This window comes from Vanellus vanellus (genome assembly GCF_965231255.1).
Source record: "Vanellus vanellus genome assembly, chromosome: 8".
NCBI classification, from domain to species: Eukaryota; Metazoa; Chordata; class Aves; order Charadriiformes; family Charadriidae; genus Vanellus; species Vanellus vanellus.
Window position 1 is genome coordinate 20,746,541 of NC_138913.1, and position 14,178 is coordinate 20,760,718.

At 43.8% G+C, this 14,178-nt stretch overlaps 1 protein-coding gene across 2 annotated transcripts in view; it reads left to right on the forward strand.

Moving 5' to 3' along the window:
• The first annotated feature begins 2,652 nt into the window (after positions 1-2,652).
• The window catches only part of WDFY1 (WD repeat and FYVE domain containing 1), a 28,723-nt gene continuing 17,197 nt past the window's right edge, over positions 2,653-14,178 (forward strand). For both annotated transcript variants that reach the window (XM_082487316.1, XM_082487317.1), the window contains exons 1-4: positions 2,653-2,817; positions 10,167-10,234; positions 11,987-12,060; positions 13,300-13,354. In XM_082487316.1, coding sequence (XP_082343442.1) covers positions 2,681-2,817; positions 10,167-10,234; positions 11,987-12,060; positions 13,300-13,354 — 334 coding nt within the window. In that variant the 5' untranslated portion in view covers positions 2,653-2,680. The remainder of the gene's footprint in view (positions 2,818-10,166; positions 10,235-11,986; positions 12,061-13,299; positions 13,355-14,178) is intronic.

Genomic DNA, 14,178 nt, shown 5'->3' on the forward strand with positions numbered 1-14,178 from the left:
AGGATCTGGTAGGTTGTGATTCTGAAGGCGGAAAAAACGAGGTATTTTCGTATCCCCTGCTCCTGCAAAGGAGCTCAGAAGGAGGCGGAAGAGCTGGTGGAAGGGTGTACCTCTGAGCCAAAATGCATTTCCACCACAATTCCACGTCAAGGTCAGTAGGATGATGAGTACCAGATGATGAGGCCAGAGGGAATGTCTTATGTGATACGAAAGGAAGGTTAAAAAAACCTCATAACCACTAGTCATCAAATAAAGTTTTCAGTTGTTCTTGAAAACGTTTCCCTGTGGATATGTTGCACGTTCCTACAGAGCCCCTGCTGTGAAGTCCCTGTACGAGGGGAGTGCTGCCTTCCCCTCTCTTCTTTGGGCAGAGAGCCAGAATCTCACTTCTAAAAACTGGCATGAGCTAAGCAGCTCAGTTTTAAAAAGCAGATGAATAAGTATGGACAAATCTGAGCAAAAAAAAAAAAAAAGAGCGAGCACTGGGCAGCAAGGTGCCTTTTGGTGGCTGCTTGGATTATGAGAGAATTCTTAGTTCCGAGTATAGGCATGGCCGCTGGGCACCTTGTGCAGCAAATGTGGTCTCAATGCCCGAAAAACTGTTTGCTGGATTTTAGATCCAGCTGTGCCGTGTATTTCCCTTACGTGGACATTGCCTGTGGTCTGTACTGGGCCGAATTGTTAGAACAGACCTGGAGTAACGTTCTCGTCCTCGGTGACCAAGTCAGACTGCCACACGCCAGCTCCCCCTTACGAGTGGGATTCGGGCCAGATTCTCACAGCTCGCTAGACCAGCATGTCACCCCATCAACTATTAAGCTTACCTGTGGGGCTTCTGGTAAAGGTGGTCCTGGTATGAGGAACTGGTAAATGGTTGCAGGTGCTCCTGCCCAAGCCTGTCCGTACACAGGCAGCATCCCTGAGTGCAGTGGGCTGAGCGACCAGCTCTGCTGGCTGCTGGAGCGGGTATTGAGCAATGAAGCACCAGGAGAAACCCTAAAGGTCCCCACAGGGTACAGCAAGCGTAAGGTCTGTAGATGTGGACACTGAGAGCCTCAGGAGAGAGATGTTTAACTCCCATACATTCAAAGGGGATTCAGGCACCTGCATCCCCCTGAGGGTCTGGGCTGGGCTCTTGGGGTAGCCCTGCACAGAGAGTCACCTGTTTCGGAAAGACCTATTTCCTCCACACGTCCTCCTATGACCTCTCCCTGCGAAACCTGGGTGAAGGCTTCACAACCCTGGAAGAAGTGAATGTAGTCAGTCCCTTGTCACAGGGACTGTTTGTTATCTTGCCGCTTCATCTGATGGCTGAGCCTCTTCAGAACCATGGGAGACGTGAGGTGTCCTCGTGGGAGATGTGAGGTGGTGCAGGGCTGGATTGACTTGCTGCTTGGTCTGATTGAGGTGGTGGTGGTGCAAACAGGGTGATGGAAAAAATAGGTTGAGGAAGGATAAGAAATGGAGAGAAGCAGCAGGTTATAAGTTTAGGAACTGGATCAAAAGAGGAACACTGGAGAAAGAAAAGCACTGTGACACAGGTGTGAGCTGAATGAGTGGGGAGGGGGCAGGATCCGGGAGGCAGGAAGGGTGGAAGAAAGGTGAACTCCAGAAATACAGAGGAAAGATTAGGAAACAGGGAAAAGCTAAAGGCAAACCAAAATGTATTTAACCACAGATATTTTTAGAACTTCAAGCTGGAGCTGTTCTTCCTCGGTTTGTTTCCTTTGCTGTCTAGCAAATAGCTGGGAAACTCAGAACGGCAGCTAAAATTCCTCTCTTGGGCCGGGCCGGGGGAAAGAGAATTGCTGCCTGCTGCCCTCCTCCAGGAGCCTGGGGAAGCCTCGTTCAGCCGTGGTGGCTGCAGGTGTGTGACGCGGTCTGCGATGGCTTATCAAATGGTACGCTGCCCACCACCATGCTCGGGGGCGGTTGGTCCTCACCTCGTCTTGTAGCACAGCTCTTTGGGCACAGTTCTGTCTGGGATGTCCTGAGCAGAAACAGCTCCGTTAGGATTTCCAGGTAAGCTCAGTGCACGTGTTGGTTACATCCAGACACACTGTTGTTCTAACATTTATGTATTTGCTAGATCTGGGATTAGAAACTGCATCTCTGCTCACAGCGAGGGGTCCTGACCTTTCCACCAGCCCCCGGCGCGTCCTGACAAGCAGCAGCTCTGGTTTGACTGGACTCAAAGGTGCGAGCACCACCACGGTCGCAGCAGTGACCAAAAAACTGGCACCGAGGGGAGGAATTCTGCTGTCGATCAGCCAACTACATGGACAATCTCAGGCCTCAGGCCCCGGGCTGATGGCAATAGCTGTGTACGCACGTGTTTGAGCCCACGGCCACCTTCTTCCCCGTGGCAACCCTCCTGGAGGCGACGCTTGCCCGCGCCGGGCCGGCTGACAGAGACCCCGCCAGCAGCTCCAGCCCCGAGCCGGATCGGCTTTCTCCGCTCTTCTACGAAATACGGCCCTCGCGCTTCTTCTATTCTAGAGAATACGCCCGTCGCCGGCCCGCCCTACGCTAGAGACGACGTCAGCGCGCGGCTGTGGTTGCGCCGCTACACGGGGCACCTCGGCCCGGCGGGGCGGCGCCGCTACACGCAGCGTTACGGCGGCCGCCGGGCTCTCCCCGCGCCGTCAGCTGATGGGCGCCGGGCCGGTCCCGCGGCAACATGGCGGCCGAGATCCACTCGCGGCCGCAGAGCAGCCGGCCCGTCCTCCTCAGCAAGGTCGAGGGGCACCAGGACGTGGTGAGCGCCGCGCTTCTCATCCCCAAGGAGGACGGGGTCATCACGGCCAGCGAGGACAGGTAAGCAGAGGCCGCCGGCCGCGGCCCGGCCCGCCGAGGCGCCTCACGGGGGGGTGAGGCCCCCTCAGGGCCCGCTCCCCGATGGGGGCTCGGCGAGAGGCCGGGCCGGGAAGCGGGGGGGCCCTCGGCGGACGGTCAGCTCCGCGCCGCTCCTCTCTCTCGGCGGTCTCCGCTCCGTGCGGGGCTGGGGCTGAGCCCCCCGGCCCCGGAGCCCCCGGAACTGGGGGAGCAGCGGGAGGCGGCAGCCGGCGGGAGCTGGCAGAGCCGGGGAGGGGTAGCGCTGGGGCGGGGGGGGGGAAGTCAGTTTTTAGGCTGTAACTTTGCCTGGAGGCCCGCAGCCATGACTCTGCCTGGAGCCATAAGGAAATAACCGAAGCTGCGGTTCGAGGGAGGAAAATAACATGATCTGCCCGCGGAGGGAGGCAGCGGCGGGGCCCGCGGGGCTGACGGCCTTCCCCGCCCGTAGGAAAAAGCTGCTGTACACTACGCGTGCTTTCCAGCCCCCGCGAAGGAGATGGGGAAAGCACAACTTCTTTGTGTGCGTAAAAGGGTTCTGCAGTGGTTATGAGCGGAACCAAAATGCGGGAACGTGTCCTCCTCTGCTTTCAGCTGCGCTGGCTGCGCCCCTTCAGGGTACGTTATTGCTTCTCCCGTCTGTTGGGAGAGTTGGGGCTCCCCGAGCTGCTTCAGTCAAAACAAGCCCGTTCTGATGGCTCAGTCTGAAGGTCTCAAACCTGCTTCGTCCTGGCTGAAACAGTTCAGGGAGTGAGTTGGCAGATCGGAGGGAGAGGTGATGATGGGCTGCTGAGGACGACAGTTTCTGGTTGGAAGGGAAAATGTCTTCAGGGTCTCATCCTGATACTCGACACTGGCTCACATAGCGTGTGAAACATCTGTGACAAAAGCTGGTAATGTCATTAAGCAGTTATTCAGACCAAATGAAAGTGGAAACGAGGAAGTAGGTAACACAGAGGGTTGTTGACTAGGAGAGAGCTGAGGGGTCTGCAGTGTAGCCACTGGTAGGAGCTGGTCTTTTAAATGTGAAGAGGGGTAGGAGATGCTTCTTAAGAGCTCCTGTCCAGAAACTGGTGTTTGAAAGGAACATGTTAAAGTATGAAAGCTCATTCTTTGAGAGGTAGCTTGGTGGAGAGATAATTGTACTGTTGTAATACAAAACTTTTACAATGGAATTGGCATTAATTTTTGCCTGAATTCTCATCTGAAAAGCCTGACCTTGTGAGACACAGTACGGTATGAGTGCTGAAAGTCAGCAGAGCTGTGGTGTTACCTCAGCTCGTAAAATATCTTTTTTTTTTTTTTTTGCATTTGTTGTTGGGTCAAAAAGAGCAAGCAGACCAGCTAGCAACAGTACATGTTAACTTTATAAGCTTACTGTTAGCGAAGGCATTCAGGATTTGAAGGGGAGTGGAACAGATCAAGTGCAAAGGATGTAAACATGTCCTAGTTTAAGTGAAGTTTTACCAGATATTGGTGGTTTTTAATTAGCTGGCATTAAAGCAACAAAATTTGTATAGGAGATGTCATGGTACTCTTATGCAGATCAGGTAGAAACACTGTCAAATTTGTCACGCTTCTCATTGATCTGGCAACGTAAATATGATATTAAAAATGTGAAGCTATAGCCTCACTTATTGAGGTGGATTATCAGCACTTCTGAGAAATCAGAAAGTGCTAGTCTGTTTTCTCTTTCTGTGGAGGGAGAGGTGGTAAGAATGTATTTTGCATGGATATGCTAAGAATTGTTTTCAAGTGCCAGTTGAACTCTTTAGAAAAAAGGCGGTAGAAGCAGTTGAATTTGGAAGAGCAAGACTTAATAAGTAGTTCTTTAATGTGACTAAATGGATTCTGCTCCCCCTCCCCTTTTTTTTCCCTACTGAAGATTAGCACCTGCCTCTTCAGAGCTTGATTTTGCAACTTAATGTAGGACTTCTTAGAGTTTAAAATGCAGTTTCCTGCCTGGTAAAGAGGCAAATGGCTTCCTTCACTGTAGTAATGCCTAGGTAAAAGCAGCAGGATTTAAATCTTGACCCTTTGAAGCAGTAGTAGATACAACTCCTTGTTGAGCCGTGACAGTAATTGTACCTAGCTTGCTGCAAGCAGTGACGCTTGGATGCATTAGGGGTGTTTTCTAGCTTTGACTGAAAGATGGTCTTGGTTGGTCTCTTCCCATCCTGTGGAAATGACTTTCTGCAGTATGCGTTGGATAACAGATTTTGAAAGAGACTGAGAAACTTCCTTTTTATTCTGCTCTTGTCTGCAGTTGTTCTGGTATCTTCTTAGTACTGTGCAAGGTGAAGTGGGATGCACACACTTTTTGGGTGCCAGTGTGGCCTGAATCTTAACATGTTTGTGTTCGGTTTGTTTTGATGTGCCTCCTGAAGGAGAGAAGAGGAAACAGCAATTTTCAAGAGTTCATGTCTGTGTTAAACCTGTGCAGGATTTCATGGTACAGGCTTGCAGAGGCTTGCCTGTAACACACAATGCCTGCCTTTAAACTTAAAGGTCTGATGCTGAAGGTTAGCAGTCTGTGTGCTTAGATGGCGTTGATAAGAGCCAAGGATGCAGCTGCATCTTCATCTGGGCAAGTTTTGATGTCAGATAGAGACCAGTGCAAGGAGAGCAGAGGCCGTTACCCACCTTTGGTGCGTGTAAATTTCTAAGAGAAGCTTTGGACTCCAGGCCAAATTCATGTAGCCTGCCTTACTATGGGAGTTTACTTAGATCTTTAAACTTGAAGAAACTGTTGCACTGTATTACCTCTAATCTAGGATACCTCCTACATTAGATCAAAGCCTACTTATTCACGTATCTGTCACCTACAGTTTTACTTGTTGGCAAACTACTTACTCTCCTGTTTGTTCACTAAAAATGGGGTGTAGGTGTTAATACTGCATAACTGATTATGCTGATAGCGGTAGGCAAAGTACAGAGTTCAAGAAGCAAAAGAGCTGCTGTGTACAACCCCTTTGAGCAGTGTACCAAAAGAGTAGGGCAAAAGTGGTTTCGATTAAATCTTAATATAGCTAAGGCTGTCAGGTATTTCATAATAACCAGTCAGAGGAATGTGTTTACAAGTTAAGGAGTGAGGAAAACATTGGTGCACAAATATTTTCTATATCCTCTTATTAGAGGAGTTGTAGTTCTTTCTATTTTAAATGATATTTCCTAGAATGTGAAGTAACATTTCTGTTCTTTGTGAGGGTACAAAAGATGCCATAGTAGATTGGTGAATACCAGTGCAAATTTAACTCTCTTTTTATTTGAGTTTTGAAGCCAGAAAAGGAAGCTAGAATACCTGCAGGAGTTAAATAGTTAATTTTCGCAGTCTAATTTTTCAGCAGGATACTTGCCATCTGTGAAGCTTTCTCAGAACTTACCTAGAAAGGATGATTAACTCTGTCTCCCTACAGGCATCTCGCATGACCCTGGCTCCAAGACAATATTTGGAATTGTCGCAGCCTGTCCCTCAGCCTGGGCAGCCAGCTCAGTTACCAGCTGTGAGTTGGATCTGTCTGCTCGAGGCTGGTTCGTGTTTTCTTGGAGCTGAGATAGGACAGTGTGGGCTGCGCAGATCTGTGATACAGTCAGATCTCTGGACTTAGCCTTACTGTCCTTGTTTTCAGCAGACAAATAACTAAAGCAAGATGAGTGTTTCCCAGCTGTGGCTGGGGATGCTGAGCTAGCATACAAGACCCTAAATGCAAGATGATGGTATTATATTTACCACAGGCTAACAGGATCTTTGGAGTCACGAGCACATCTGAATGCTGGTGTTCTTTGACTATCAGCAGCTGCTGTTGCATTGGAACTGCTGCTTAAATTGCAGTATTAGGGTTTTTTCAGTTATGGAACTTGAATATTAGTCAAAACTAATGTTTTAGTGAGCAGAAATTTGATAGAAAGCATGAACTGCAAGCTGTGTCCTTGAGCTTGCATTGCACTGTGATTAAACCAGATTCCTAATGCTGTTTTGGGAACACGGTCAATTACAGTCTAAATACTTCTGGTTTATTTTGACTACTAGAAAAACTCAGTCTTCTGTTTTTGTTAGGAAAACAATTGTTAGTGATTGATTTCAGATAGGAAACCAATTGTTAGTGGTTTGAAGGTGTTGGGAAGATGAAGTGCTTGGACCAGGGCTAGTATAGTTACGCAGTACTTGCAGCAGGACTTGTGTTGTAACAAGTTTCGATTTGCCTGCTAATCTTTCATCACTTCTTTCTCCCTGACACACACGCGTTTGGCTTTTAGGGGGCATCTTATGTGACATGAGCACAAATGGAACACTGAAGGATTTTCTCTCCTCTCAAATCCCAATTTTTTTCTCCAGTGCTGTTGGGTGCTTACTCACTCTGTAAAATAAACAGTAATTGAGGACAATGAAAATCCATAGAAATTGGTAAGGCCACCCTCAGTATTGCTTAAATATGGCTTTTGTGTGTGTTTGTCTATATTATGTAAAAAAACCCAACCAATCCCCCCCCCACCACCTTGAATTACTCTTCTATAAATGTGCATGCTTTCCAGCTGAAAGCAACTTCTTGTTCAATACTCAATGTTCGGGAAGTTTGGAGGTCTTTTTTAATCTTGTTTTACTTCCTCCTGCCGCTTTCAGATGTCTGAGTCTACGGTAACTTCAAAAGTGGGTTTCTATCTATGGGTGCTCCTTAATGAGTTTCAACATTTTTACATCCTTACTGAGACTGCCGTCAAACAAGCCTGTGTCTTTCTAGGCCTGAAATAGGGAATGCTTAAGGAGAGGAGAGTGGTAGACAGTTCTTCTCAGGTACTGAGCACAGGCCTCTTTGTTAAATAAAGACCAAGTTTTGAGAATAGTGCTGAAGACTCCAGGGTTGATATGGTGGTTCTCATAATAAAACAGTTTTATGGTAGAAGACAATTGTGGAAGTGGCATCGCTGGAAGACTCCTCTAGTCCTTTAAGCTAGAACTGGTATTTCACAAATTAGTGTGTCCGAACAAAAGGAGATGCACCACAGCAACAGGTCTGCAGGAGAGTCGAGAAGTGGGATTTTGGCACAGGTTATTTGCTGACTACTGTGAAACAATCTTTTCAAATTTTGCTCCATCAGAGCTTTGTATAAAGTTGTATGTCAGCTTATCTTTACAAGCATGAGGCTAGCAAAGTCTAAATCTTACTTAAACCAAAATAAGAAGCTTTCAGAAGTTAATTTTACTAACACTTGATTTGCTTGGGCTTTCAACTTTAGTGGGGGACTGTTGTTGATGATCAGTGCACAAATTATACTTCCTGGACATTATTTTCTTAGAAAAAGCAAACCCTTGCTTTCTTTATATTAATTCCTAATTTAGTGTAATCAACCAGAATACTGGGAGGAAACAAAGTCTACTTTGGGAAAATCAGCAATGCATGATCTCAATCACTACCATAACTCCTACTCTTTTTGTATCAGAACTAATTAGGTGGTTTTGGCTAGAAGTGAGAGAGTTGAATTAGTAAGGGTGGAAGCTACCATCTGAGATGTTCAGAACAGTTTGAGTATGATGGAGCTGCTTTAAAAAGAAGATTAAAAAGCCATTATAATGCATAGGTGATAACCCATTCTATTACTGGCATTTGCATCCTAAGAATGACTGGGAAACATTGTTTTTTTCCTTCTCTCATGTTACTAAGAAGTAGCAACTGCCCTTATGAAGTGGTAACTTTCTGATGGTGACGCAGGGTGTAGATTATTGTAAAGAGGAAGTGATAGCTTTTAAGAGAGAGAGTCTTAATGCAAAGTATTTAATGGACTGGAGCAATGTGCATTTGCCACTGAACTGGTGGAAAAGCTACTTGATTTAACAGCTGAAAATTCTTGTTTTGAGGCAGTGTGTACTTGGCTGTATTGATTTCAAGTTTTAGAAAAGGGAAGTAGTACATTAAGGGTGGTTGTTTTCTGCTTTATTTTTAGGTGGTCTTTTGAAGACAATCCCTTAAATGGATTAAAAAATGAGAATGCTACCTTTATATCTTCAACCTGAAAAGTTCTAGTCCTGATGCAAGATACCAGTCCCCTCCTGTGCTCCTTTTGTTAAACTGTTACTGGCAATCCTATATGGTGTTTAGCAAATCTATCCCCTAGGTTTTTTCCTAAAAAAATTCTAAATACGAGGCCTTATTTTGAGCTAAAAGTAAATGGAACAACTCATCTCAATGAAGTCTCTTGACAGTGTTTCTAGGTACACATGTTTACAAATCAATTACTTTTCCATTTAAGAATGAGGAAGTTGGATTTAAACAGTAACAAGAAGGCGAACAATGGTTTGGAGAGGAAATTTCAAGTAGACTTAAAATAACCTTAACACTGTACACGTGTGCTCTTAGCTTCTTGATGTAGATTCCCTTCAAATGTGCTATTGTTGGAATGTTTTTAATTGGCAATAACTTTCCACTTCCTTGCTGATTCTCTTATATCCATAATGCTAAATGTTCTCAAGACTGTTTTTCCTTTCCATCCAAGGCCTGATTCTGGAAGGTCACAAACTAAAATCAATTTTATAAAAAGCCTTAGCATGCTTCCAAGTCATCTCGTCACTTCCTCCAATTCCTATTTGACTGGCTAATAAATCCTGTTCATGTTTAGGCCAGAGGAGCAGTGGTACTAATGTTGCTTGTCCGTTGAGTTCGTACATGAGGGAGTAGAGGCATGGCTTAGAAGATATAATCCTGAAATAGATATGATGTACTCTATGGATCCATACATCAATATTTTGGGATGGAGTTTTCAGTAATGTGCTGGTCCGGAGGATGAGGTGTTTCTATTACTAATATTCAGTACCTGGCTTGCTGAAGGATGAGTTGCACAGAGAAGCTGTGAAAATTCAAAAGTTCAAACTTTCATAACAGAACAATTTGCGTTTCTTTTTTTTTTAAACATATCAAACACTTAATCTGCTATAAAATGATCTGTGGTTTGCTCTGCCAAAGCTGGAAAGTTCCTGAAACTTGAATTTGACTTAAATCAGCCAGAGCCAAGGAGAAGGAATTAAAGGAATGCAATATGTAGCAATTTCTGGGGCGAGCTGAAGTAGTATTTCCATTTCGTACTTACTGAAACTCAATGTATAAATAGTTTTGAAGAAAACTCTTCAGAATCCAAGGGTGGCTATTCTTAGCACTATAATTTTTGTTATGTTAGAGTACTATTGGAGTACTTTTATTTCTGTTATGTTGTTCCTCTATTATGTTTGAGTAGCACAAAAGCTAAGAGGATTGGAGCTGATATATAAGTAATGAACTGGTTCAGATGCAAGGGATGATGTATGCACTTACAGCTGTCTTCTCCCCACTCTCCCCATGACACAGGACAATACGAGTATGGCTGAAGAGAGACAGTGGACAATACTGGCCCAGCATCTATCACACCATGTCATGTAAGTACAATGCTGGAGATGGTAAGGGATGGCCAAGCATAGCATAGGTTTTGTACCTGTGCTGTGTGGGGGAATACCTCCTTCCCATTTCCTCAGGTGCTCAGTTCACTCAGTGATCTTGAATTTGGGAACTTTGCAGCAACTCTAGCTCTAACTTTAATTTGAAAATAGCTGCATAGTGGGTGAGATTTAAGACAGCATTCTGTCAGAATCAGATCCTTCACCAGGTAAATCACTGTGTGGATCTGCAACTGAAGATGTTTCAAACGCTGGCAAATAACTCATCTACTGAATAAGGGAGCTTTTCAAACCACTGGCTGAAAGTTCAGACAAAAGAATATTCTCTGCTTTCTAAGGTGTCCATCTTTTTTTTTTTTTCTTTTTGGTATTTTTTAAGCATTTAGATTATTAAGAAAGCAATACTGAGTAGCAGCTTCAGTGCTGAGCAGATCTTGAGTGTCAATGTCCTTTTTTGATTTTGAAACGTGACTCAGCCTGGATGCTTTGCTGTAACTTCTTTAATGTAGAGTTGCTGCCTAGACACATACCACGTATAAAAAGAGGGAATACAATGACAAAATAAAACATTGTATAAACAAATGGTAGTCTTTGGGATAACAATTTCTGAAGTAATTTGTATACAAGTGTTGAATGAAGACCAAGGAATTGGACTCCTTGGCGTTCTGTGTCTTTTCAGCTGCAGGCTGAATAGCCTAGGATCTAGATTAGAAATGCCAACTGTAATCTTTTTTTTTTTTTTTTTTTTTTCCTAATAGGTGGTCTAAATTACAGCAGTTGCTTCATTTATCAATTTTCTAGATAGACTATCCAGATTTTGCTCTGAAAAAGCTTATACAGAGTAAAGTGTGCCTGTAGGTAGTTCCAAGGGATGGACTTGGAACAGTCCTTATGCAGTATGACCACTGTAATATTCCAGACTGTCCTGTCTGGCTTTAAATTTCTAAAAACACCTTCAAGGCCACATTTTCTGAGGGTCTTTGAGAAGAAGGTGTTAGTTTGGAACACTGTATCCTTCTCATCCTTGTAACTTGCAAGTCTAATGAGGACACTCTTCAGTTAAATTTTTCTACAAAATTTTCGTTAGGACACTTCATTGTAATTTTGTTGTCATTGCTTTTCACGTCTACTTTTAGCTCTTAATTTTAAAAAGGGAAGTAGGTCTGTAGAGGCTTTCTGCTAAAAGAGATTGTATGTAATCTCAAAAACATGAGTCGTCTTAAAGTTGCAGAAGTTGAGACATGATTCCATATGAGGTTGACATGCAATTACACATTTCTGTCTAGCACTTTACTCTCTCTAATGATCCAGTCCTCAAATGTAAAGAACAGAATATTATTCTTAGTATATAGTATATAACTCAGGGTTCCACTTGAGATAATTTTAATGAGCTCAAGTTCTTAAGTGTAACTAGCTGCACGTGTTGTTGCTGCTAGCTAGGCTTTCAGCCTGTGTAAAATTCCTCTTACTGAGGTGCACCTTGTGGCAGGAAATCATGTTTGCATATGGTTCCTAATCGTGTATCTGACTTACTGTAATAGTGTACCTTTCCTCAGCTTCACGTATGCGAATTTAACTGTCTTACCAAGGGATATTATCTACGCAGACTAATTTCTATTGAGTTACTTAATATTAAACAGTTTTTGTCCAGAGTGAAAGAATTGGGTTTAATAAGTCATGTGTATCCTAATACCTCTATTTCAATACCTGTAATGTGCTTGCTTTTTTTGACAGCGCCATGTTCAGCCATGGCTTATCATCATGACAGCAGACGAATATTTGTAGGCCAGGATAATGGAGCTATCATGGTAAGCTGCTGTGACTTTTCTTCAGAACACAGATTAGAATTGCTTAGATTGTCTGTGAGCACCAGGTGTCACTGGCACCTGATAATTTGTTTTCTTTCCCTTTTCGGAATGCAGCTACTACTAAATGGCTGAACTTCTTGGCAGTTCATCTGCGATGCCCATGGGAGGACTGCAAATAAACAAGGGATTTTCTGGCTAGATGTGAGCCAGCTAGCCTCAAGAAGTCATTGAGCCATTAGTGTAGCAACGGACCCAAACTCTTACACTTCATCAAGCAATTATTTTAAGGAGTACATTAAGCTGGGCAGAGTGCCATCCATGGTGGTGGTCTAACGGGGGTTGTGAACTGCAGCTAGCTTGCATCTTGCCATGCGTGTGTCTCTGCCTGTATCTTGCCATGCGTGTGTCTCTGGATTTTCTTGCTGCAGATCTTTTTATGATGTGGAAATTTCAATGCTAGCTCTAAAATTGCAAGAGGCAGTATTGTTTGTTTTTTTTTCTTTCTGGAAAGTTTTCCTTCTGTCTTTCTATACTCTTGCTGTAATTGCTTTCCCTCTCCTGCTGAGTAGAAATATATGGCAGAACAGAAAGTGGGTCTGTATTCTTCCCCTCTTTTTTCTTGGCAAAAGAGGGGAATCTTGTGACTCTCAGATGCTTTAATGGTTTCCTTGCTCTATGAAAATAACATCAAATTACTAAATGTCCTATAAGGAGCCAGGGTACTGCATGAATGTCATACATAGTGATTCTGCTGATAACTACTGTGAATAGCCTACACAGAACTACATAGAACAGTGATTCTAGTGATAACTACTTGAAATTGTAAGCTGAGACTTCTAGAATTTCAATAAGCCTAATGGATCAAATAGAGAATACTCTCACTTAAATCGATTCATTATGAAGTCTCAGATACTTAAATCCTAAATTCTGCAAGATACAGTTTTGTTTGTTCCTACTGGGGACAAATGAGAGCTTATCTCTTGCTATAATTTGCCTTCAGCAAACTTGATTGTGAAAGGATGCTCCCTGTTGAAAATGTAGTTCACTAATAACTTTAATTTACAGTTGGTGTGTCAGTGTGCTGTGCTCCAGCCTGAGAAACTGCTGGGTTTTAGTGAGACATATTGCTGCTGTGCAAATTTTGGCCTCTTCTTTGCTCTTGGTTAATGTTCTTTTTTGGCTATCAATATTGCTTATATCACTGCTGTATCTTTTCTAATGGTTCCACTTTGCTTTTAGGAGTTTCACATTTCAGAGGACTTTAATAAGATGAACTTTGTGAAGACCTATCCAGGTAAGCTGTTAACATGTCTATAGTAACATTTGTGGGAAGGGGAGGCATCTAAAATACTTGGGAAACTGGGCACTGTTACAGATTAATCAAATCCAAACATGCTTTAAATCTGATTGTCCTTCTAGTTGTCACTTGGCTGGGGCTAACTGCCGTAAGATAAATGTTCTGTTATTGAGTAATCCTCATTCAGCTGAGTCTGAGTTGCAGTCATTATAGTTAAATTCAGTACATTATTAGCCTGCGAGTGTGATGAGCCAGAACTAGTGAGTTCAGATTTTGCTCTTCAAGTGGAGTAGTTATACTGCTTGAATGTTAGGGTAAGAGCTTTCTAAAGTTGCATTTTCATATTTGCAATTTCCACCCTTACTTTCTGTAATCACTGGGCTTTATTACTTCTAGCTGAAAGTAAGAATCCTTGCCTTCTCCGTCGTCTTAGGAGAGCAATAGGGATGAAAAAGATCTTATTTTTCTGGTACATGGGGAATAGGGATTGTTCTAATACCTATGGAGATGCCAACTTCAGCATTTGGCTGCGCATCTTTTAAAGAAATACAAAACCTGATTGCGGGTTAAAATTGGAATATTAATGTGAAAGGCCCGAAGGAGACTCTTAAAGACCGCAGATTATGTAGCAAAACAAAGTGCAGTTTGTCTTATGACTCCCTGACACTGATAGAAGCAATGTTCTTGCTTAGGAGAAAAAGACCTTGTTCTTAAAGCAACAAACCCCTCCTTTATCCTAAGGAAGATGACTTGACAACTCAGTCAAGGGATGTACTTGCGTCTTGGGGAGCAGGAGGCGCTTCTCTCTAATGCTCATGTAA